The 25987-nt window shown below is 41.3% G+C and overlaps 1 protein-coding gene across 1 annotated transcript in view; it reads left to right on the top strand.

The window, feature by feature from the left end:
- Window positions 1-924: 924 nt before the first annotated feature.
- Window positions 925-25987, top strand: part of plekhh1 (pleckstrin homology domain containing, family H (with MyTH4 domain) member 1) — a 31710-nt gene continuing 6647 nt past the window's right edge. The window contains exons 1-18 of the mRNA XM_005736559.1: window positions 925-1001; window positions 5131-5302; window positions 14956-15018; window positions 15492-15641; window positions 15741-15824; window positions 15937-16018; window positions 16126-16308; window positions 17545-18293; window positions 18525-18603; window positions 21524-21615; window positions 21749-21896; window positions 22104-22240; window positions 22356-22466; window positions 22742-22828; window positions 23201-23359; window positions 24514-24594; window positions 24686-24865; window positions 24963-25074. Of these exons, the coding sequence (XP_005736616.1) occupies window positions 5159-5302; window positions 14956-15018; window positions 15492-15641; window positions 15741-15824; window positions 15937-16018; window positions 16126-16308; window positions 17545-18293; window positions 18525-18603; window positions 21524-21615; window positions 21749-21896; window positions 22104-22240; window positions 22356-22466; window positions 22742-22828; window positions 23201-23359; window positions 24514-24594; window positions 24686-24865; window positions 24963-25074 (2641 nt within the window). The 5' untranslated portion in view covers window positions 925-1001; window positions 5131-5158. The remainder of the gene's footprint in view (window positions 1002-5130; window positions 5303-14955; window positions 15019-15491; window positions 15642-15740; window positions 15825-15936; window positions 16019-16125; window positions 16309-17544; window positions 18294-18524; window positions 18604-21523; window positions 21616-21748; window positions 21897-22103; window positions 22241-22355; window positions 22467-22741; window positions 22829-23200; window positions 23360-24513; window positions 24595-24685; window positions 24866-24962; window positions 25075-25987) is intronic.

Genomic DNA, 25987 nt, shown 5'->3' with positions numbered 1-25987 from the left:
TCTAAGCAACTATGTAAGATCTGTAGCTTAGAAACATTTTGTAACTAAATAGAGATATATAACTGAATGTCATCAACATACCAGTGATAAGAAATGTCCTTGAAAATGTTCAAAGTGTACTGAAGAGGGTGCAGATATAACAAAAACAGTAAAGGCCCCAAAAGTGAACCTTGTGGCAGGTCAGGTCCAACATCAACAAACCTGAACAGTAGTATTTGCTGCCATACTTCTCATACTTCTCAAACGTTTCTTTAAAGTAAGAGATAAATTCTGATTAATTCTCAAACATTTTTACATGAAATATGTTTGATAATAAACAGGCTAAACTGAGGGAGAAAAGGCAGGCATGCTTTTTGCCAATGCTCGAAATCTATCAGCAGTAGACCAACCACTATGGTTCAGACTGAAAATCTAAAAGAACTAATAATGAACTACTGTAAAACTTTAAGATTTTTTGATGATGTGTTCTAAATAAAAATTGTGGTGACCTGACATCTCCTGTCGCCCCATTTTTACAACATCCTTGGCCTTAAAACATGAAGCTGTTTCATCTCTCCTCGGGTTTATAGACTATAGGGATTTTTTTCTTCTTCAGCAAAGTAATATTCACTGCTCTTTGTTTACATCCTAAAGGGAAAACCCAAGTCTGCCTTAATGCAATATCCTGAGCAGCTCCTGCGCACAAGAGGGGGGCCTGACTCCTGGAGAAATTTGATCCCGCATTCGGCCCTTTAAAGGAAAATGGGATGAGTCTGTTGAATGGAGCTGTGAGTGAGTTGCACTGAAGTCGCTGCGCTCCAAAAGAAAACGAAGGACGGCACCGGGACGGACCGACACAAGACATGAAAGCAAAGAAATGAATGAGAGAAGCGAGTGGAAGTCGACGCGGTGACGGAGACGTTATGAGCCGAGTTGCGACGAGTTGCCACGAGTTGCCGGGGAAGGTGTCCGTGAGAGGAGAGACTCGACTGAGAGGTGGGCATAAACAACGAAGTCACAAGGTAAAGAAGCCTTACAGTGGTCCGTTTTAAAAGCACATGACATTAAGTGATCTATTTCATTTATATCTTCAGTCACTCGCGGAATTTTATGATCGTGCAAAATTAAATAAAGTCGCGTGCAGGAGGCTGCTGGGGACAAAAGACGCCTGTGTATTTTGAGAGGTTCCTGATGGCTCGGTTAACTTTTTTTTTTGTTTCTGCAGACCTACGCTTTACGGTTGATGCTGTGCTGCTGAGCTGTGCACACACCTGTTCCTTGTGGACCTTTTTTCGTATAAAGTCTCGCCCTTGGGTTAGCTCTAAATGCGTATATTAAAACTGCGATGCCTGCATGTGAAGTAAGAAGGAAATAACATCTGTTGCATTGGGTTTGCATGACCTTAGAGTAAAGTGCGCAGCTTTTCTTTTTTTAAAAATCCCATCATCTTTTTTAACATGTGGGGAAATCGTAAAGGCTCACATTGCTGCTCCAGATCAAACTGATTTCTCCGGCAGGGGCTATTGCTGTGATTTAACACATTCTCAGGCTGATATATAGACCCAAGATATATATATATATATATATATATATGTATATATATTCCGTTCCACACAGTGTGTTTAAGCGTGTCTCCTGCTATAACTCTTGCATTTTATGTCAAAAGCAAAGGCTTTCTATGCCCTGCAGCGATAACTGCAGAAGCCAGGACTTAAAAGTGTGTGCAAAGGACAGAAGAGTTGCAGAGGTAGATGTTTACACCTCAGTGCAGAGGAATGTCAGGGCCTGTATTTAAGCCCGAGACTGATAATGAGTGTGGTCAGTTTGCTGAGGCCTGTCATTAACCTGGGCTGGGAGAGAGCTGCAGGTTTTCTTGCTGGCAAAGGTTAGGAAGAGGAGGAGAGGATGTGGAGGAAAGAAGGGTGGAGGATGGAAAGTGAGAGGTGTTGGAGGAGAGGTGAGTAAGACAAGACAGATAAGATAACTGGGGAGGATAAAGGTGAGGTGTAGTTGAGATTTTAAAAATAGCCTAAAAACATCCACAAGGCTCTGGAGTGGTTTAAATGTGTAATTTTAGAATTGTAAAGTTACCCTTTGAGTATAACTATAAAAACAACAGCAAATGATGTTGTTTTTCTATGTTTCTATCATGAATCGGGTCAAAGGTTAATAAACAGTGAGGCACTGATTCTTAAAAAAAATATAAAGTGTGAGGCCTACCTGACCAGATGGGAGTCAACAGTGGTCCCCCTTTGTTAAACACATGAGGCCACCGAGGAGACGATAAGGCAATATTTAAAACACCCACACTTGACTCCTCGTGCTCTCGGATAGTTCTTCTGTGTCAGCTCTCATGCACAGAGGGATCTGCCACGCTGACACAAATCTGCTGTGACTGACCCAGATTTACGCACACGCTGCTGTGCTGTCTCATGGGAGTCTTTTTCAAAGTGGGGGGACATGCCAAAACGCAGGGAAGCCAAGTTGGACCTCTGTGGAGACAACAACATCGGGGATTTGAAATGTCTGGTGGGGATGATATGACTGAACCACCTAATCACTTACATCACCACAGCTGCATGCTCAGCAGTGTGTCAGTGGTGTGCACGCACATGTGTCTGTTTCCAATCTAGTCCTCTGTGTATCTCCATCTGCGCCTGCCTGTGCTCTGGTAAGCAAGCGCTGAAGAGTTACGACTGACCGCGGCGTGTGTGTTTGAATACGTGGTGATTAAAGAGGTTCATGTCAACGAAAGGACCGACTTGAGACTCCTTTTTTTTGTGCGCAGAATGGCAAAGGTGCATTCACACGCTGTCCACACAAATTCCTTTATTTCAATCTGTGATTATGAATAAAACCTCTCCTTACTGAATACCAAATCTCACTCAGTTTGAGGAATACTGCAGTATAACTGTCAGTGGGAAGCGGTCGTCTCCTATGGCAGGCGTAGAAACTATCCTGCTGGGATCGTTGCGGTGGCGTTTCCATCCAGACGTCTTTCCCAGTGTTTGCTCTGGCTGTGGCTGTGTGCAAGTTCTTGCAGCTAGATGGAAGTAGAGAAGCTCCCAGGGCCTTCACATCTATCTGCTGCCAGGAGAGCACTCGCCGTTCTGCGCTACATCCCTCGCATGCATCTCCCCACACAGTCCGCTCTGGGTGGCCCAAGTGTTACCAAACATGGATCTACCGTGCAGATCCTGGAAAGCTTGTTTTTGTTGTCTTGACTTTCTCTCTCTCTACCCCTACCACCTGAATGTTTCCAGCACAAGAGACGATACTTGAGTAGAGAATAGTATTTATCAGATCATATTTAACACTAGACTCAGTGGAAAATTGCCTTCTGCATTTCTGTAAACCATCCCATGATGGAGGGCTATACTTGAAAAGGATAAAATGACTCCAGTTTAATTCACGTTGGGCTGTATTGCTCCCACACACCTTGAGAATAAACTAATTCTTGACAAGCTGGTGTTGTGGGGTTGATTTTTATCCGCATGCACTCTGAGGAAGTGAGCAGAAAACATTTCTGTAATCTTTATTTGCCTTCCCTCCCTACCTTGAGCAAGTTTAACTTTACACTTGCTGATTATTCAACTGGGATCCTGGCACAGGTTGCCCTTAGCTTTAACAACCTTTAATGTCTCCAACAAGCAAAGAGCACTAAAGGAATTGGTTCAGGGAGAATTAGCATAGCAGTGCTGAGAGTGTTTAACAAGCAAATGGCTTGTTTACACCCAGTTGTTTTAGCTCCTGGAGGAGCATCTGGCGTTGTCTTTCCCTGTTCTGCACAGTATGACCCAGAAGGGCTTATTCAAGCCAAGGGATCCAACCTCTTACCCACAATGGCGTCTGGCTTTGCATGACCCTCATACCCTCCAGTTTGCCCCAGAGAGAGACAGAGACACAGGGGAACTCTTGGTAGATGGACCTTGACTGTCCAGGCTGGGCACAGCGGTTGGCTGGTAAAACCTCCACTCGCATGACTTCTGTAATTTGTTTTCTAGGCCTGTATTTACGAGCATGCTAATTGTAGGGAGCGCCATGTTGCAGTTATAGTTGCCGGACTTTGAACGTCTGCTGTTCTGCTGATGGTGTCTGGCTGCACTTTGAGACTGGATGTCTTTCTGTCTGAAAACTCAGCTTTTATAACTTCCTTGAGCTTCATTTGTTTTCATTTTGATGTGCAAATGTTCACACAAACCTGCACATTAGGCACACAACCTCAAAGCTGATCATTAGAACTACTTTTATTTCGGGATGTTCACACAGCAGGCCTTTAACCTTTTTAAATGAGTATCTTGTCGAGGGAAAAAAAGCCACCAGTCAATCGTCCTCAGGTAAAAACAACTTAAGCGCCCCAGTTTCCCACATTCAGAGCTCGGTCCATTCACTGTCACACATTCTTTCCTCCTTTCTTTGCAGCAGCAAGCTGGTGCCCCCTCCTTTTTAGCTGTGATGGGACTGTCATGCAGAAAGACACTATTGTGCTGCACAGGATCCCGTTTTGCTCCTTCCTTGTAATTAAGAAGGGATTGCATAGGGGGGAGGGCAGGGGATTGGGTTAGTAGGTAATTTGGCTAAAAAGCAGAGCACTGACCTGCTTTGTGGCTGGCAGACCTGAGAGCCAGTACACATGAACCGGCTCCCCCACTGACAAAAAGTCTCCCTGCTGAGGTTTTGTTCAGTGTGTGTGGGCATGTGCAGAGACTAAGAAAGAATAGGAAAGGCAAATAAAAAAATAATCCTGTGGTGATCTCTCTACAATGTTTATTTATGTGCCTAACACTTGTGTTTGCATGTAGGTTTCTTTTTATGTGTCACAAAGCAACACAGAAAGTAAGAGGAAGCTTTCATTAAACTTGTGTCATTGTGGATTCATCGTTAGTATTTTCCTTACTCACGTTTCGTCAGTGAATCATGGGAAGTGTGGTCAGCAAAGGTTTTGTGCTGTAAATGAAAACAGAAGCTGAGCCTCGTAGGGAAATGCCTTTCCAGGATGACTTTTTTTTTTAACCTCCTGCTCAGGGATGTCATTTTCAGTCTTTGATCAAATTTGCAAATTTTCAAGTTTGTGCAGCCCATTCATAACTATTAAAGTCAAACCATGCAGGCCCAAAGTTTACAAGCAGATTTGTGTTTTCTGTATTTCAGTCCAGAGGAAGAGCCCTGAATTCTCGCCATGGCTGACGTGTTGGAGAGCAGCGGGGCAGGAGCCGCTGGAGCGGCCAGTGTGGATTGGCAGAAACGCTGTATCGCTCTTGAAATGCAGCTGCTGAGGTTCCGGCTCCAGGCAGGGAAAATCCGAGAGCTGCTGGCAGAGAAGGTGAGAGTGAAAAGCATCATGGGTAGTAGTTACACATAGAAACTCTGCCCAAAATCCCCAAATCATTCTCTTATTCACTCATTTACTACTCCCTCTTTAAAAGACACTAGAACTGTATTGACATTTGGGACGTTTAACAGTTATTGGCACAATTTTCCAACTCTTACAGGTTCAGAGTTATACTACAGTAACATAGAAATATGGTAATGTTGCTTTAGAACTTAGTGCAAATGCTAATTTGTTCATTTCATTTTGTTAAAAGTGTAATTGAGAGCTTAATTAGTACTCCATGGTGTATTGGTTAAGACATTTCGATTGCATGTGAATGGTTTTGGGACTGGGAAGAGATGCAAAACCCCTGGAAGAGTGGCGTCAGGAAGTGTGTCTACAATGAGGTGACTATGCAAATAATGGAGCAGCCAAAAGAAGTTTAAGTGGCGTAGCGGTTAACACGAGACTGATTTTAGAGTTCAGACGTGATTCTCTGTAGAGTCTAAAATGTGACCTACATAAATGGCTACATTGTTGCCAGCGTTCATGGTTGTGCATGGAGCATTATCAAAACATATTTGACCCTCATATCATTCTGAAAGTTTTTTGCAATCTCCTTGATTTTGATCACATCTATGAGTCCTTCCATTGGGGTGGTTATGCTGTTGCTGATAAATTAAAAAATGATGGCAAACAAGTAGGCTAGAAATGCATACAAGGAGTTGACAGTACTGAACAGGCGAATAGTTCTAGACGGCATTATACTCTAAGTTTTTAGAGGAGTGTGCAGTTACTTATCACCAAGTGTAAATTCCTTAATACACAAGAATGATTCCCATTTCAACACCAGTCAAGCTCTTATGGGGCCTTTATAAACTGATCCTTATTCAGTCAAAGTGACACAGTTATAGCTGTCATGTAGTGGAGCTCAAATCCTGTCTTATTAATTTTTGTACAAGGTTAAACATGTGTGCGGCTGTGGCTCAGGTGGTAGAGTTGGAGGTTGGTAGATAGATGCCTGACTGTGCTACCAAGAAATCTGTCAAACAAAAACGTGGTAAATTTATCATAAAATATTGGTTTACAAGCCTCAGAACCATTTTTTTTGGTAAGGACTGAGTTTTAAAGCCTGAGTTTTAAAGTTTGAGCCTAATATAGCAGTGATGTGGCACGAATAGTTTAGTATGAACTGCTTTTGGCTTTTTGAACCATAATATTATGGAAATTTGATTTAAACTTATCATGCTACTTTGATCTGCAAAATTAGACATGCCGCTAGATGTTCTGAACAAACACTGTTCAGATCACATTGCTTCATCACCTTCTTCTTCTTGTGATCTGGCAGTGTGTTTAAAATGTTTTGTGCATGAGGAAACTATTAAAGCACGTGACTCAGTTAGAAATACAGGTTTGGATGACTGTATGTTTATGAGTGCGAGGGAAGACAGATGAGCTTATCCAGCTTATTTGGTAAACACTCGGTCCACTCATTGTGTGTCATCAGAGGTTGGCTGCAGTTTAAGCCAAAAGGAATATTTACCGTTTAACTCACTTCTGGTGCTTACCCTCAAGCTGGGGAAATAACCGCCAATCGCTGGCCAAATGCTTGTAAAACTGTGGCTGTTGTAAAGCCTGTCTACTAGACACTTTGGAAAGTAATCAGCTGTCATCAGGAGATTCAGCTTTCTGCTTAAGATTTGTTGGTAAAACTGGAAATGTTTGGATTAGAGGAAAGCATGAGTTTAGCAGCAGAAATCAATTTTTGTGTTGATCTGATTTACATATGGACGGGTTTTGAGTTCGGAATAGCTTTCGGGTACTTTTATTTGCCACAGTGTTCACTTGCTTTATCATTTGCACTTCCAGATTTGTGGAGTGGTTTGGTCAGTCAGTCAGCAGTACGTTTACAGTCCAGACATAACCCTGTAATTGTTGTGGATGGCTGCACCAATAAGCTTATAAAGAGATAAAATTAATATTGAGCGCAACCGAGTTCATCTTGTATGTTACTGTTAAATTGCAAATGAACTACAGTAATCTAACTTAAACACAATATTGTTACTGATGTTATTGTTTATATTGCTTAGCTCTTTATAAAGCAACCTCTTAATTTCTTTCCCTATGGTATCAAGGATTTTCCTGGGTATTGGTATCAAGTACTGTGCACGTTATTTGAAAGTTGTCCACCATATCGGATGTAATACAACCACAGGCTGCTATGGAAAGATTTGTGTTCCCCGACCTATTGACACTACTTCCTGGATGTTGCTGGCTCGTGTCGGATGAAACCATAAAGAAGACGCTGAACCAAAAACCTCTGAGTGATTGCTTTGGTTGATACAGACTGCCATGGTTTCATTTCACATCTTATTCACCGCATTGCAAATACTCACTACCTAGTAACTCAGTGATATTAAAACATGAAAAAGTGTGAAAACGTTTCTGAAGAGACAGTTGCCAGGGGGTCACTGATTGGTCTGCAGGCTGGGGCTTTAGGAATCATTTTCCTTGTGATTGCTGAAGGAACTACTGCTAGCTACTCAAAATCAGTCAGAATATTAATTTTTCCCTCACGACTAGTGGTTGCCACATGGTTAGCAGATTAGACTCTAGGCCTGGGTGTCTGTGATTTTATTTACTTGACCCTACATTGTCAGTATGATTGCCCACAAGTTAATGTCACATGGTTAGTGGTCACATGTCTGCAAAACCTCAATACTGGAAATGCTAGGGAAAAATCTGTATTCCTTGATTGGTTGGCAACGGTTCACAGTAGTGGTGTGTGATACTGCATATTTTGGTATCGATCCGATACAAAGTAAATACAGGCCAGTATCGCCGATACCGATACTTTTCAATAAATAAGGTGGATGCATGCAAACCAGTAAACAAATGAAAACAAACAAGTACTGTTGAAACTATAATACAAAAATTACAATTAAAATTCTCAACAACAACAAACAACAACTGGTGAAAATATAAATATTATGTAAACAACTTAACCCCTCCCCCAAAGCGTCTAAGACTATGTCCACACTAGCCCGGATAGATTTGAAAACGGCGTTTCCGTCTGAAAACACTCCACATCCACACTAGCGTTTTCAGTCGTTTTCACAGAGTTGTGCGTCTACACTGAAACGGACGAAAATGCTTACGTTCCAGTACTGCGCATGCGTGAAACGCAAGAAGATTCTACCTGCCTCATTTCTGTCTGCTGTTTATTTATTTTCCGGCTCTTTGAAACGTCGCGGCAAAAGGTCGAGGAAAAGCACTGAGTTTTTTAAATGGACTAACAATGAGGTGGAGTTGTTGCTGCGAGTAACACAAAAAATACAAAGTTACCAAAGCGAGTGAGAATTAAATAATTTGAAGAAAAGCTATCTGGAGCATGTACAGACTGATATTAATCTTTAATAAGGCTGTCTGAGAGCAAACAAAACAACTGCTGTATAATGCCCTGCGCTATCTTTGTGTAATTGGTCACATGACTGCATCACATGACTAAAATGCATCATCGTTTTTGAGTGTCCACACTGCGACGGGACAGCTCAGTTTTGAAGTGTATGCTTTTTCAAGAGCGCGTTTTTACTCGGGGAAAACGCCGTCTCTGTGTGGACGGGAGGCCGAAACAGAGAGAAAATGATGCGTTTTCAAATGAAAACGCATTAGTGTGGACGTAGCCTTAGTCACGTCACGTGACAGTGCAACAGCTAAACACAAGAGGGGGTAGGGGGAGCAAAGCGTGCCTGTTCTGTGCTGACATAGCAGCAGTGAGTCCGGCGACCAGGCTTCTTTGTCTTTCCTGAAACCACAGCATTGCAAACAAGAGCGGAACTTAAAGTAAAGAATCGATCTCACCAAGCTAGTATCGATCCAATACCGATGCTGACTTGGTATTGATATAATCGATATTTGGATCGATCCACCCACCACTAGTTCAGGTGGTTACTGGCTCTTGCTGGGTGAAATCAGACGAAAGAAGGTGTTGTATCAAAAATAGCAGAGATTACCGATAGAAAAGTTCAAGAACTCGCATGAGTTTCACTGTCATCGACAGAAGTTGCCTCATCGACTCGTATACCGTCTCCTTTCATAAAGTTTACAATCTACTCCAGAGTAAATAACAGTGGACACCAGCTGAGGTAAACTGCAGACTGACAGCGTCCACTTGTCACAGATAAACAGCAGCCAGAGTTTTCTGTCCTACTGTTAGGATTATGCACTTGAGTTAGGAGGGGTAAGAAAACAGAATTAAGTTGACTGTAGCCTCCAATCTCCGACATCTAGCAGAGATATTACACACTGTACCTTTAAGGTCAGACATAATTTGTGCTTGGAGCCTGCAAGGGTGAAATCAGTTCAATGTCAGATGCATGCAGCTGTGCCATGTAATGACTAGAAAAGCTCAGGCCTGGAGTGCATGTGTGAGGGAGCTATACTGTATATTCTCACTGTTTGTTTCTCATTTCTAAAACAGGAGAGTTCAAACTTTATTTTTTTGAAAAGTGACTAATTACTCTCTTTCTCATTTTCTGTCCAATAAAAACCACACATTCATTGTTAAATGTTCTTTTTGGCAATGCTGCTAAAACATTCGTTTTTCTGTGAAAAGGTTAATTAATCTCTCACTTACTCCTTCGCTCGCTCTGTTATAAACATATACACACACTGTAAACTCTGACAAACACAAACACACAGTGCGGAGCTGGGTTTAAGTGGAGTCCCGTGCTGCTGAGTGTGTTTTTTCTGAGCTTTCTTGAGGGGGGAGGGTGCTGAGTGACTACCATTCCGTCATGTTATTGCTGTTTGGAAAGACTGCTTCACGCTCTTCATCTCCTCTCTTGCCAAGTTAGGAGTGTTTTACACATTGACCCACTTTGGTATGGAAAAACATGAAAAAAAAAATTTGACGCGGTTGCCTGTGACATGGCATTTATCTCGAGAGGCTGACGGAGAGTGAAGGAGAAAAGAAAGAGGGAAGGAGATGCCCCATTTGCTATGCGAGGAGTGTAACAGGAAGATTACTGCATTCAGGAATTTGTTTGAGTTTTAACTGTAGACTGGGAAAGTGTAACCTATGGTGGTTGGCAGTTAGCCTAAAAAAAAGAAACTTCTCCATAAGAATTGAAGAGTTTCTAAAATAGCAAATGCAGCTTTTGGAGCCACCAAAAAGCCAAAGTTAATAATTTGAAGGGAGGGCATACATGTTAACAAATGAACGGTAATCTAAAGGAAACAAAACTAGCAAACTTCATTTAAACACACTGACTGAAGTGATCAAAGCAATAAAATCCTCCCTAGAAATGACTAAAATAATACATTTAGTTACAACTGACCTGCCATTCACAGCATTTTTAACAAATACATTTTTTTAACTCTGTACAGAAAAGAAAACTTTAGAAGTCAGAGGGACCCTTCACAAGAGGTGACTTTTAGATGAAAAGTTCAATCAGAAACCTCAATGGGAGTTGGTGGATTTGGAGCTTTGAGGAGGTAAATCCAGAAAGTTTAGAGTTTCACATCTAATTAGGCAGTCCTGGCTATACCTCATTCAGAGGAATTTTTAAATTGGGTGGCCTTCCCACTTCTAGGTTTCCTTTCATTACTTGGCTAATTGGATGCTGGACAAATTGAATTAATCTCTCCCATAAGCCTTACATGGCCCCAGGAGTAAAATGCTGTTATCTGACTTAGACAAGTGTTCTCAGTCAGCAAGGAGGGCTGCAGAGAGGTCACCAAGTACACACTGGTGTGCATAAACATTTATTTTCATGAGGAGACTTGTTTGGATCAGCCGCCTTTTTAATAGTTTAACTGTAAAAGTCTGGACTTGATATAAAGGCTGTTTAACTTCTTTGTAGCCTATGAAACCTTCTGACATTTTATCGTCTGTCTTGCTGATAAAATTACCTCTTTTCCCCATGTCCATGCATGTTTCATTGTAAAAAGTTAATTTAAACATAAGGAAATGCATAATGGCAACCGGTGCCTAATGCTCACCTCACGTATGTATGCGTGTATTATTATCATTTCTCAGTATTTTATTTCTTTAACTTGTTTTGAGGGGGAAAAAGCGGTTTTAATATTTAATAACTGAGTGGGAGAGTTTAGCTGTCAACTGTGCAAAGTTGATGTTTAACATTGGGAGGCAGGTGGAACGCCTCAGTTGGCAAATCTTTTACTGTGAAACCCGTTTTTAGACGGTTTATCTTTTACAGTTTTCTCTGTAATGTAATGTAGTGGCCCTTGTGATCAGTGTTAACCATGAGTATTATAAAAGAAAAGAAAATTAATTGTAACTATGACATTTTGGGATCCTTAAAGAATACAGTCATGTAAAAAACATTTTCACAGTTATCCAGTCCTGTGAAAAATGAAATGCATCCTTATTCCGTACATCTCCAAGACCACGGAGATCTTTGGTCATAATGTGCAGCACCATAAACACAGCATATCAGCACAGACATCTCATACTGTCAAGCACGGTGGTGGAGGGGTGATGTTTTGGGTTTGTTTTGCCACCACAGAACCTCTTGCAGTTATTGAGCCCAATAGATCTATCTTACTGACATGAGTGCAAATGTTTTAAAGCAACAGAATGAAAATGATTTTGGTAGAGGCGAGTCTGGGTTGGGAATGGAGGAGAATCTCCGATTTAGATAATCAAGCCAGCTGGCTTGAAATACAATCTGTGGGCTCAGATTTCTGTCACTTGGTTTTGGCAGCAAAAGCAAACAGATCTTTAGTTGTGACATATCTGTTAGCTGCCTGGGAAATGGATGATCTGCTGTCTCTTGCCTGCTTTCATTTTATCTCCACCACTCTGTTATCAGTCCCGCACAGTCAATATAAACCTAAAACAAAATTACCTACAAGGTTTTGCCTGCGAGTGTGTGAGAGACACACACTGAAGGATGAATCTGGTAACATAATTATCAGCATATCCTTTAAAAAGAGTTAAACAGCTGGGTTCTCAAGTTTTACGTTACACAAATGGGAGGTGCATTTGTTGGAGACTATTTTCAGTTATGGATTGGCTACCCTATAGAGTATTTATGACAGTAAGACATGTATGTGGGTCCGACTCCAAATAAACTACCCAGTGCAAAAGTGTGGCTCACTGATGTGTTTTTCTGGGGTCATATCTTTGGCCACTAAGGCAGTAATTGCTAGTCAAATTAGTGTGGATTTGAAGGATTGGGAACAGTGTAGTTTATCAACTGCTTACTAGTTCTTTCTCTAAAGAATAACTTTAGAGAAACAACTGCAAAATTTAATTTCCAGCTTATCCATTTTAAGAATTCTCAGCAGCACAAGGTGATGTGTTGCACTGTGGGCTGACCGATTCAGAATAGCTAATATAACTGTGTCACTCCTGTTAAGCAACTCAGGCCTCAGTTGGACTGTTCCATAACTAAACAACCAGAGCTTAAATAACAGTTCCAGATTACACTGTCTGTATCCATATCTCAAGGCTTAAGGTCAGTTTGTTGCCATCAGCTTAGCCATTTGATTATATAGACTGACTAATCAAATCAATCCAAGCACTCGGTTTATTTTTATCGCTGCAACAGCACAGACTGTTTAAAAACTGTATTCAAAAGCATTCCTGTTCATTTATCATTGTCACTCCATATTACTTTGATCAAACTAATTTATGACTGTAGTTCTAGCGCCTTATGTGTACAATTTGACTTTCTGTAAAGACCACACAGGAGGGTTTACATTAAGAGTGTTTGCTAGATTTTACTTTAATCCCATGACCCACAATCAAACAACCAACTCCTTCTGTCCACTAAACACGATGAGGCATTTCTTCAGGCACAAGCCAGTGTGCTCCTAATGCTGGTCCTAAGCCTGGATAAATAGGGAGGGTTGCTCGAGGAAGGGCATCTGGCATAAAATCTTTGGCAAATCAAACATGCAGATGATCAATAAGAATTTCATATGAGTTAGGTTAATAATGACCGCCTCTTGTGTTGTTGGCCGGCTTGGGCTTGGTGGAAACCGTCCGACTGTTGGCTGAAGACAGTGAAGAGAGAGAAGACACATTTGGAGGAAACAATAAAAATGGAAAGAAGGATTTATGAATTTATGGGCATTTAGATGGTTAGTATGACAGAAGGGGGATGACGGGTGATCTACTGTGGTAACCCCTTAACTAACCAGCCGGAAGAAGAAGCGTAAATAATTAATACAATCTGAACCTTTTCATTGGTCCGTGTGTTGCATGCTTTCTGCTGAAACTTGTGTTGAAGTATCGACAAACTGCATAAACTGCAACAATGTTTCAAAAACGAAATCAAATGTTCCAAATACTCAATCAGTTAAAAATGTTAAGCACTCCCAGAGTTCTTATCCTTTTAGAAAAGTGCTATTTTCCCAGAACTTCCCAAGGTAGAGTTCCTTCGAAGGTTCTTTGTACCTGTGAAAACTGTGTGGCAGAGAAGTCCAGACTGTGATCTCTGCAGTACTTTGCCATTACCTAAAGTCCTTTTTAGCCTCTTCCGATTCCGTTTTGTTAAATAAAGACAAGTACGGGTTGAGCTTGACTCATGATGAAGGCTTTTGACCTTGAGGTGAGCAGTCATCCAACCACTAACCATCAGTCTCCACCCACATCTCCCATTGCAGATGTGCTCTGGCTTTAGTGAGTGTTAAGCCGGCTGCGGGGAAGTGTTCAAATGTTGTGAATGTTGGATTCTGGGAATCAGGGGGCCTTTGTCGAGGTGATGAGAAGGCATAAAGGAAGATTGAGAGAGACAAAGAAAAGGGGAACAAAAATTTCGAGAGGAATTCAAATGCATCTCTCAAGCAGAGTGAATCCATTAGTATGTTTGTTCTCCTTTCAGCAGGGTCACTGACCTCATAAGAAAAGGTGTCCTGTGTATTCTGTGCAAACACTTCTCTGTATGTGTGTGTGTTTGAGAGAGACAGTCCTTGCAGATGTGTGCATACTTGCAGGATGGACAGTGTTTGCCTTTGAAAGCATGAGTATGCATGCTTGCACAAAAGGTGACGCAAGCTTGTGCACACACCCTAGCATTATTCCATCACACTTGTGTTTGACCAGAAGTGGTAGAGTGAAAGATGTTCAGCCTCGTCTGAGGGCCTCTCAGCTATGACTGCAGTATGCCTATGTCCTTTTGCTCAAGGTGTAATTCATTGTTGGATGTCCTCAGACTTTGTTGAATCCTCATTACCCTTTATTTTACTTTCTCTGCCACTTTCACTATCCTGTTACTAATTCTGAAATGTCCCATCTATTAAAATGCTTTCCTATTATAGCTGCTCTGTTAAAAATGTCTCGCTACATTCATCTTTTAAATGTCTTTTCAGTAGTAGTAGTGATTATTAAGGACTAAGTGTGTTACTTTTGCACACTCTTGCAGGTGTTTGCTTGTATACCAGGCAAACTTCTAGCTTGGAGTTACATCCGTACAACAAGGCCTGTATGATCTGTGTTAATAGCACCTGTAGATGGTTTTTAATCTTTAAATTAAACATAACTTTTCACAGAGGGCAAGAAGTCAACCTTTAACTTAGTGAGAGCCTGGGATTTTCCCTTGACCACCCAAGCCTTCAACCCACTTCCTTGGCAAACAGAGACAGCTGACCCAAGTCAGAAACCATTTTAACCTCATCTTTTGTCCGTGCTTCAGATGCAGGAGCTGGAGCAGAGAGTGACCGAGGCTGACCAGCGGGCTGAGCATGCTGAAAAACAGGTAGACGGGCACCATTTCAGCTTATACTCGACTCGCTGTACTCATCTTTAGTAGGTGAACGGTGTCTGTATATTATTTCTGTATATTATTACAGCAAAAGAAAATCCAGCCTGACCTGACAGAGTTTTTTGTAAGCCTTTAATGGGACTTAATAAAAGGATTGTGTGGTTTTAGGATTACAATCCTCATAGATATCACACATACTCAGCCACTTTTGGTGTCAGGTTTAATCTCTAATTTGCTGTCATTACTGTCTACTTCAGGTGTTTTCCCCAAGTGGTAATTTAATGGCACCATTTCATCTCTTTTTTTCTTTTTCTTTTTTCTTGTTTTTAAAAAACGATAAATACCTAAGAGCTTAGAAAACAGTTCTTTTGGCTTTGTGTAGTGCCCATCAAAATTAAACAACCACGTAAATTTGAGCTGTCTTTTGGCCCTGCGTGTGCATTCACTCCTCTAATTATGTATTTCAGATCCATGTCATGGAAGAGAAGCTGAAGTCTGCGAACATACAAACCAATGAATCCGAGAGCTCGCTGTACAGAAAGTATCAAGAGCTGACCAATCAGGTTCAAGAGAAAGATGCTGTAATAAAGAGATTAGAGATGCAGCTGGAAAAACAGGTATGTCTGGAGCCATCAGATAAAGAACAGAAATGTCCATTTATGTTCATGAAGTGTATGTTGAAAAATTCCACAAAACCTGTTTTCTCTGGCTTATAGATCTTAGTCAGAGCCCAGGAGGCAAAAGTCATTGAGGAGAAGGCTGCCAAGATTAAAGACTGGGTCACCTTTAAGCTAAGAGAGGTAACATATGTATGGATGCATCCCTAATAACTAGTTTATAGAGTTTAGTAGTACTAGTAGTAGTAGTAGTACATTGACTTGTGGTTAATGTCGCATATATGCTGAGTTACAGATGGAGCAAGAAAACCAGCAGCTGAAAATGGCGAACCTGAAGCAGACAGAACAGATAATGTTGCTGCAAGACAAACTGCAATGTGAGTACTGTGCAGGTGTTTAGAGACTATAAACTATAACAGTCAAAGTGGAGAAACCCTTGAGATCTCAGACTTCAAAATATAGTGGCGTTGTCTTTCTTTTCTAGCCCTCTTAGAGAAACCTACATCCTCTGCATCCCCGGCCACTTCCCCGGTAATGGATACACACCTGGTGCCCAACAGCCCCCTATTTCCTCCCAGCTGCCCTGGCACACCACCTGCCCAAGATGACAGCTGGAGACAGACAGGTTCCCGCAGGGCCAGCTCAAACATCAAGACCCCACCAGCAGGTGTGCTGTCCTTAATTTGTATTATGCTGGGATGGGGAAGGAATGCAAGCTGGGCACATCGCATGACCAGGTAGAACCAGTAACAATGGGGGGAAACTTGAGGCTGATTTTAAACCATTACAAATTCAAATGGGTATCCAAAATGTTTATTGCTGCTTATTAGTCCAATATAAAAAAAAATCAAAGAGTAATTTTTAAATAATATGAATAAAATATTGTGAAAAAGTCTTGAGACACTCCTCATTTCTTTATATTATGCTAGGGAAATGGGTCCAGTGATTTATTAATACATGGAAACACAAATGGAACTACAGTGTTTACAATTCTAACAAGCTTGAAAGTCTGTATTTGGTATGACCACCTTTATTCTGCAACACAGGCTGAACTCTCTCAGGCAAGCTTTCTTCTAATGTGCTAAATAGTCTTCAGGAATAGTTCTCCGGGTTTCATGAAGGACATCCAAAGCTCTTCTTTGGATGTTTGTTGCCTTTTGCTTTGCTCTCTGTCTGGATCCCACACTGCTTCAGTGATGTTGCTGACACGATGATGGTCTGACAAGGCCAATCCATAACTTTTCAAATACTGCTCATCTGCTGGAGATTTTGTTTAGGTCTACCACTTCTTCTTTTGTTCTCCACATGTTGTTTGCTCAATTTCTTTTAATCACACACTGCACACGATGCTGAAATATGCAGTTTTGGATAATGGCTATTTGGGAATGACCTAGTTGGTGCAAAAATACTGTTTTATGCCTGTCAAACTGTTATCTTTGGCATGTCATCGATTCAGCTAAAGAAATTGGTGGAAATTATGTGTTTTTGTGAGTGGCTGACAGTAACAAATTGGCTAAGGATACAATTAGAAATTGGTTTGTTGCTAAGTTGTCTGTTCCATGTTGATACATCACTGGCTCATCCCTTGGGTTAGGCGCCTTTTTTTTTATGCTTGAATGATTCATAGGCCAGAGTTAGGTGAGTTAACAAGCTAATGAATCATTCTCCAGGACTGGAATGATAATGAGTGAAAAAGCATCCAGTGTCCCAAGAAAACCTTTAAAACACCATCAGAAATCCCAGAAAAGTATTGCTCAAGGCCACTTTGAAAAATTACAAGAAAGTCTAGCTCCTTGAAGCGTGGCACTCTGTGATAAACAAATGTAATAAACCATTTTTATCAGCATTCTCCGCTTCTTTAATAGGCTGTCTCAGATTTAATCACACTCTTGTATTTCCTCAGATGTGAAAAGGACTCCTGAACAAGTCAGTAAAGGGATTTGCCTCGGAGACCTCACTCATGATCTTCTCTCTCAGAGTCGGAGCAACACTTCTGTTTCCATCAGTGCACCAGAGCTTACAGAGGGTCAGGCAGGGTCCTCTGACAGAGACAACTCATCTGATGAGCTCAATAGCAAGTTTCGCTCTCAGTGCCTTCATTCGTCCTCATCCTCTTCATCTTCATCTTCGGCCTACGAGATGGCACATGGATCAAGTTCTCCAGAGTCGTCTTTTATAATGGCACCCAACAGTGTGCTGCTCTCTCGTTCCCCCTCCACCAGCAATCCCTTTCCCAAACCTCACCAGCCACTGGGTAACCAGTCAGGCACCAGCATGACGCTACCTAAGGTACGGACTCCCCTCACCCCCAGAGACAGCATCCAGCTGGTCAAGAAGCACTACAGCCAGCCTCAGCCCAGCCTGGACAAACTCCACCACCTCAATGTTAACATAGACATTATGTCACCTTCTTCCACCTCCTCCACTCTTAAGAGCGCAGGCACCACCTCTTCACCTTTCTCTCAGGTTGTGGAAGAGACCGACATTGATGATGGGCTCCCAGACAGCATGGATGGAGTAGTGGAGGGCCCAGCGTCAGATGAGCTGCCCCGGGATGGGGTTTCATTTGTGGGGCTTGCAGAAGAGTTAGACCGATTAGATCCGGAAGTTCTCAAACCGCCAACACCGCCTTTACATCGATTCCCTTCGTGGGTATGAGAGACAAGTATTAAATATGCAACATATGAATGCTTCTTGTTTTTTGTTGTGTTTGTTTGTTTTTTAATGCATGCATTACCTTAATTTTCTTAATGTTTTGCAGTATGTCATGCTGTTTCCTTAAAGATTTACCAAGTGCCAAAATACCTATCTGTCTCTTTGAAGGTGGTAGTCATGTTTAAGTTGAATAATCATGAATATTTCTGACTGTGTTGCTTTCTGCAGGAGAGTCGGATCTACGCTGTGGCTAAGTCAGGAATGAGAGTGTCAGAGGCCAGTCTTGGAGGCAGAAGCCCTGGACGAGGTGAGTCCCCTGCACCCAGAAGCAAGAAGCTAGTCATCCACTCAGTCATCAAAACGGTTATACTATAACAAGGAATTAAAGTCTGTAATCAGGATGCCAGAAAAAAGATTTTCTCCACTATAACATTGGGTTTGTGCTCATTGTTCTGCATCTGTGTCTTCAGCTTGGGTGGTGGTGGTGGTGCTTCTGTTGTGGGAAGTGAGTCAGTACTGTGAAGAGGCATGTCATTCAGCTGATGCTTGAGCTGATGTGTGGGTTGAGCGGGGTCTGTTTGGATCTGTCATTGCTGCTTTTGATGTCACTTCCTTTGGCCTGAGGCTCGCCACACCTGTGCAGGTGTGGGCTGATCTCCAGGAGGACTGCCCCCTCCCTACCTTGTCTTTATTTAGAGCCTTGGAGGGGGGGTATATAGAGAGGCTGCTTTTTAATCAGCTGCGATGAAAGGATTTGGTCTGGGTGTAATTATTGCTGCAACATCATCCATTTTGTCAGGATGCAGGAGCTAAAGTTTGACAGCACTTGGACGATTGAAATTTGTAACTGCTATGTACATGCAGCTGACTGCCAAATCACTGTTATGGATTAAGTTGCTGCTTGCTCAGCTTTTTCAGCTTCCAGGCATGTTTTTCTCTTAAGCTGCATCAGTGGCAGGCAAATTCAGGTATCCACCCAATTAAACCATGGGAAGTAATTTTTTTTAAACTTTGTTTTACATGAAGATAATTTAAAAATTTCCTTTCAGTGGATAGAAAAATGTGTAAAAATGGATTTGTCCTGATTTGTCTTACTTTATAGTAGAGTACTTTTTACCTTTTAAAATGGTAAAATGCATTAAAAAATGTCCTTAGTGTGAAATGAAGCACAGTTAAAATACATATATTAATCAACATCCTGACAATGACTGATGTGCTTTATTAGATTTGCTAAAAGTCCTGGTTAGGGGCAATAGATGGATTCTGGTTGACAAGAAACATGCTGGCCTTAAAACACTGCTCATTCGTCTTTGACGTTTGCTGGTGTTGCAGAAGGTTACCAAACTTTGGAGTTGCAGAAGGCTAACAGCTAGCACAGATGTGTGGAAGTAAGTGTCTGCATTGAAACAAAGATGGCAAGGGAGCAAAGTTAGGAGGAAAACAAAGCTGCTGCTGCTGCTGCGGCTAATATCGATTTTGATTAAAGCAAAGGACTGCTGGAAAATGTTGGAGACTCTTTTGATACTAGCAAACTGGATTACTGTTTTTTCCTTTTACTTTACTCACTGTCCTCACTACTGTATACTGTATTCTGATCATAGTTTATTTCATCCCAGTTAATCTACTCATAATTGTGCATTTTTTTAAGTCTTTTGACACTTAGAAATAAATGACATAATCATTTCTGTTGTGAGCTCCGGTAGATTTTCTTTGTACACAGGCTGTGATTGGCTGACCTGTGCTCCTGTTGGTTCCGAGGTTGTTTCCTGCTCAACTATATTTTACAACCCATACACGCATGTGACATGAGCCATTATGGCTACTTGGATATAAGCTTTAAATTTCCAGATTACATAATGTTACTTGCTGTTTAGTTCTTACCTTTTTAAAGAATATCTTCCTCTTGTGTTTTCTCTTTTTTTATATATATCTTTCTTTATTTCAGACAGTAAAGCTATCACACAACTAATGTTTCATCTTCCTGGAAAATGCAGACACTGTATCCTTAGCTAGCAGACAGCTGCATGGAAAACGTTCACGTGTCATAAATGTGTGCGGCGGAATCATGTAGCAATTTAAATGTCTCTGTGGCATCAGCTAAAATGACCACCAATTTGCAGATGAAAAATGAACTTGCACTGCATCGCACTTTGTATTAAACGAACTTAAACCACCAATTAATTACTCATTAACTGAAGGTGCCAGAATGGCTTTCTGTATCATTCCAACCCACTTTAACCCATGGTGGGCAACAGGTCTGCAGTTGGTTACATGCACTGTTTTCCCCGCTCTCTCTCTCACTCAAAGTGCCGGTGGATTTGAACTTTTTATTTTGAACCATAGGCAGTTTATCATCTGAAAAGTGCCTTAAAACTCTAATAGCCAGAGAGAGGCAGCTCCTCAGATCAGACTGTATAGAAGCTTACGGGAAAACAACCACTCAGCCTTCTGAATCTGAGTTTAGTGTTTCAGTTACTAGTGTGTCTAATTGAATACAACATTTCCATTGTTAATTTATTTCAACATGTGAACAATATACAAGTACATTTAGAAAAGAAAATAAGAGAGAAAAAAAGTACTATACAAATTACATACAAAAAACATTCTGATGTTGAAAGGGACAGGAGGTAGAGCAGGTCACCTACTAATCAGAAGGTTGGGGGTTCAATCCCTGTTAGCTCCAGTCTGCAAGCCAAATATCGTTGGGCAAGATACTAACCCCAAGTTGCTCCCTGATGCATCCATCTGAGTATGAATGCATGTGAACATTAGATAGAAAGGACTTGCATGGAAAGAGCATAAAAACAAGTGCTTATGTGAACAAGGCAAGTTATATAAAGGGCTTAGATTAGAAAAGCGCTATATAAGAATAAGCCCATTTACCATTTTGTAAATTATGGCCGTTTGGAGTAAAAAAGGATGGTGAACCAGGGTATGTTTTAGGTTATGGCTAACTCATGGGTGTAGTGTCCCTTGGGTTTGACTTTGTTTGTTGCATTCAGTTTGAAACAAAAAGGCAGCAGTGGCTAAAATCCTCATACCGACTTTGTTGACTGGATGACATCACATTGGCCATATCTCTAATGTAGTTAATAAGTGGAACAGAGCTAGAAATCAGTGCTACACAGACCACTACTCCAAACATGTCTATGGGGCATATAACCCTAAAATAAGCATAGACCTTGTTAAAAATGTTCCTTGTCCTTTAATACATGTTTACGCTGCAGGATCCAACTTACCCCAGTATCCAGCAGCAGGCCCGTTCACTCAGCTGATCTATAAGAATATCAGCGTACCAGTATACACCACACTGAAAGGGGTGAGTGAAATTTTCTTTGCGTTTTCACATTTGCTTAACTTTGTCCGGTTTGGATGATAATATAGAGCCTAACAACACTATGTGTTGCACAACACCACCTTTCATCTGTATTATTTTATTTTGTGTGCTGTAGAAAGCCACTCAGATCAGCAGTGTGCCTCTGCCAGATGATGACTCTGGGTCGGAGGATGATAGCAGCTCTCTGGCCAGCGTGCGGACCTCCATTCTGAGCCCTGATAGGAAGGGAAGCGTCCCTGGCAGCCCGAGAGCTGTCAAGAGAGGTGATTGTTATGGATTACAGTGCAGACGGCACAGAAAAAACCCCAATATATGCAAAAAACTGCATTGCAACAGTGCAATAGTCTTGAATCTTTTGTTCTCTGTAAAATATGAATATTTAATTGCAATGTTGGCCTTTACCAACACTCCTTAAGTTACCTTGCCTCTGTGTCTTCTTCTGTTTTCCCCATGATTCTCTGGTACCCCAGGTGTGTCCATGTCCTCCATCAGTTCAGAGAGCGATTATGCCATTCCTCCTGATGCCTACTCCCTAGACAGTGACTACTCTGAACCAGAGCATAAAGTCCAGCGGACCTCATCCTACTCTTGTGAGAGCACTGGGCCTGTGAGTAGAGGCACCTCCACTTTAAACTCTTTAATCAAGATAATCACTAGTATACCAGCGATTAATCAGTCACAGTTATTGAGTATAACTTTACCTGTGCTGTTTATGTCTGTAGGAGATGCTGGAGAAGTCTGGATATCTGCTCAAGATGGGCAGTCAGGTGAAAGCCTGGAAGCGCCGCTGGTTCATCCTGAGGAATGGAGAGATCCTGTACTACAAATCTCCTGTGAGTGTGTCTCGCTTCGAGCATGCCTGTCTGCTTCCTTCTAAGGTTTTTCAGCCTGCATGGAAAACATTGTAGAAATATTTCGAAGATTGGTGTGTTTAAGTACAGGATGGCTGCAGTAAAGGCATGTGTTATTTACAACTTGTATATCTAAATATAACAATGTTCATTCGTGCTCACTGCATTCTTTGTTTTTTGGGTTTGTTTGTTTTTTTGGTTGTATTTCTGTATAATCTTGGACAGAAGTTGTGGTGTTTTTACGCATGTGTTTTCAGAGTGACGTGATCAGGAAACCTCAGGGTCAGATTGAGCTAAACTCTTCCTGCTGCATAGTACGTGGAGAAGGAGCGCAGACATTTCAAGTGAGTGCAAACACACTGCTTTTCTGTAAGAGATCTCAAACATAGGATACCCAAAATTGGCACTACTACTCAAAGCATTTAAATTATTCTATTGGTTAGAATCCACAGTTTTAAAACTGTAAGAAAAAAAGAGACAGACTTTGCACTAGGATGCTCATTCACACACAGCGTGCTTAATATAGCACTAAATAACAACAGAGCTTTACTGCTGCATACCACAGAAGCGGCCTGAGATGACATCAGGTATAGCATCGGACTGGAATGTTTTCATGGCTCTTCATAAGCTGATTCTGATCTCTTCTGACATGATGCTGCTGTCTCAGTTGGCTTGGCTTAGCATTTTTCCCATATTTCTCTTTTCCATCTAATCAGCTGATTACAGAGAAGAAGACCTTCTATCTGACCGCGGATTCACCCAACATCCTGGAGGAGTGGATCAGGGTTCTGCAGAATATACTCAAAGTTCAGGCTAGTAGCCCACTTACCATGGAGACGACTGCAAAGCCCTCTGTGAGAGGTTGGCTTACGAAGGTCAGAAGTCATTATTTAAACATTTTTAGTTCTAGTGAACCAAACAAAATATAAAGATGGATAAGAGACTGCACAGTGATCATATGTGGGCCTCTGGTGAGAGTGCATTCAGATTTGTGCAGTGCTAAAAGTTATATCAAAGATCACACTGACAATCACAACTTTAACAATCTTGTCATCCGAATCTCAAAGTAGGAAGTATTTCGATATGATATTAAAGTTCTGCTTGTTGGGGTAGTTGTATAACACTCAAAAACATATATTTTTTATAGGCTTTTAGAAGCGTTTTGTCTTTTAAAGACAATGCAGGAAAACATGGCAGATATAATCCATAATACAGTGGGCACTCTTTAAGTGAGGATTGAATAGAGCACTCTTAAAGCAGATTCTTAAAAGAACTCCTTCATGTTGGGACAACACCACAAGATTAGAGCTGTTGGAACACTGCAGAGCTTCTTTCCTCTTTCCCTCCACCTTCCTCTAGTCTCCCCCTGCCTTTTCTTAACTGAGGCCTGCTTGTTTTGCTAAAATTAAAACACTTAAACATCTGACGCGTGCGTGTGTGTTTGATGACTTACTGGCAGATGACTGACAACCCCAAGCTAAGATGATGGAGCCCTTGTCCTCTCACCAACACCATACTCCCTTCCTGTGAGTTGGCTTTGATCTGTTGTGACATGATAACAGATAAGGCTGGGGATGTTCTTCCTCTCAGAGCTTAGTTAACCTCGATAACCCCCTTCTGAGGGAAGCACAGCTGGCTTCGTCTGGAAGGCATCCTCCAGTGACATCATTGCTCCATTCAGATACAAGAAACGCTTTGAAAGAACCCCTTCTCGGGAAAATGACATGTGATTATCATCTCCAGCTGCATCACTGTTTAATATGACACTGAATGAATGCAGCAGGGGAGTCGTGTATGTGGATGGACTGTTTTCTTTTGGCAGGAATTAGCTTGCACTTTACTTCTTAAGTGATTTTCACACTGGCTTCCTAACAGATGGACAGAAGCAGAAATTTCCTAATGATCATATTTCAGTCTGTCTAGAAATTCACAAGCTTTCTAATATCATATATTCATTGTAGTGAGTAACTTCCTGGTAACTTTGGATTTGTCCTGAAACTTTGCTTATTTTTTTGTCTTGTGCTTTCAGGTCAAACACGGCCACTCAAAACTAGTGTGGTGTTCTTTGGTTGGAAAGGTTTTCTACTACTATCGCAACCAGGAGGACAAGGTCTATTAAACAAACATCTCTCTACTCCTGACATGACAAGACTTATTTTAGTGCTCCCTAGCTGATGCTGATTTGCCTTTCTCTTTTTCAGCTTCCTCTGGGTCAGCTGCAAATGCGGGAGGCATCAGTTCAGGAAGTAGATCGCTCCTGCGATTCAGATGAGGACTATGAGGCAGGCTCTCGAGGTTTTCTCTCCTCCCACTACACCTTAGTGGTCCAACCGAGAGACCAGAGTCCTACATATCTGCTCATTGGCACCAAACAGGAGAAGGTAGTCCAACAATAAATATGTTAATGAGTTGTTTTTCATTCAAAAAAAGAAATAAAATTCTGTTTTCATATTAATTAGTATGTTTTATTTTACATAGGATACCTGGTTGTATCACCTGACTGTAGCAGCTTGTAGCAATGCAGCCTTCAAAGTAGGCACAGAGTATGAGCAGCTCATTGGTAAACTGCTTGATGCTGACGGAGACCCTGGTAAGAAATCCATATTTCTCAACAAAAATAGTTCAATCATCTCCAAACCTTTCTGATGTTTTTTTCTGATGTTGTTATTTGATTTTAATTATTGACAGCAGATAATTAACAGGAAAACACCAGGGTGTTATAATCGCATAGTCACTATCATTAGCTCGTAAGATAGTGTTTTAGTAACCCAAAACAGCGGTTACTTTGTTACAAAAGTTTGTACTTTATCCTGGACAAGCCCCCGCTTGTTATGGCTGGCTCACTCAAGTACATTAAAAGAAGAGAGAGCAACACAATAACAATTTTCATTAAGCAAATTTATTATCATAATCTGACAAAAGGTGAATAAAAATGGGAGAACTATAACTCAATCAAACCAAAGTAAATGAAAATCAAGTTGGGTGCCTCAAAGGCAGCAGCCTTCAAGGAATAGAGAGAGCCGTCTTGAAAGGAAGCCAGGTTATATAGGCTGCCAATCAGGTGACGTCATTTCATTTATTAGATGTCATCGATTAGCACTGTTGCCTCACAGTAAGAATGTCTTGAGTTTGATTCCATCCCCTGGCTGGCTTTGGACTTTAAATTATAAAAAAAATGTAAAATGTGTAAATTTTTGTAATGTGTAAAATTACAAAAACAGCTCTGGTAACTCATCGGCCAAATTGTCTTGTAATTATACAGCAGAATTGTTTTGCTCGTTGACAAAAAAGTTCATTTTTTAGACACTTCTATAGTAGATAAAACCAGGAACAATGTTTATTGGTTGATTACTTTGATATAGTATGAATAGCCATGATGCAGGACTTTTTCATTATGATAAGCTATAAAACTTGCAAAATTGCAGTTCATGTTTTCCAGAGTGCCCAGTGGGCCAGTTTGGTGTCTTTGCTGGGCCAATTCTGGCCCCCAGGCCTTATGTTTG

This window comes from Pundamilia nyererei, unplaced genomic scaffold (assembly GCF_000239375.1).
Source record: "Pundamilia nyererei isolate P.nyererei 1_Seehausen unplaced genomic scaffold, PunNye1.0 scaffold00070, whole genome shotgun sequence".
Lineage (NCBI taxonomy): Eukaryota > Metazoa > Chordata > Actinopteri > Cichliformes > Cichlidae > Pundamilia > Pundamilia nyererei.
This window is presented reverse-complemented; position numbering and strand designations above follow the sequence as displayed.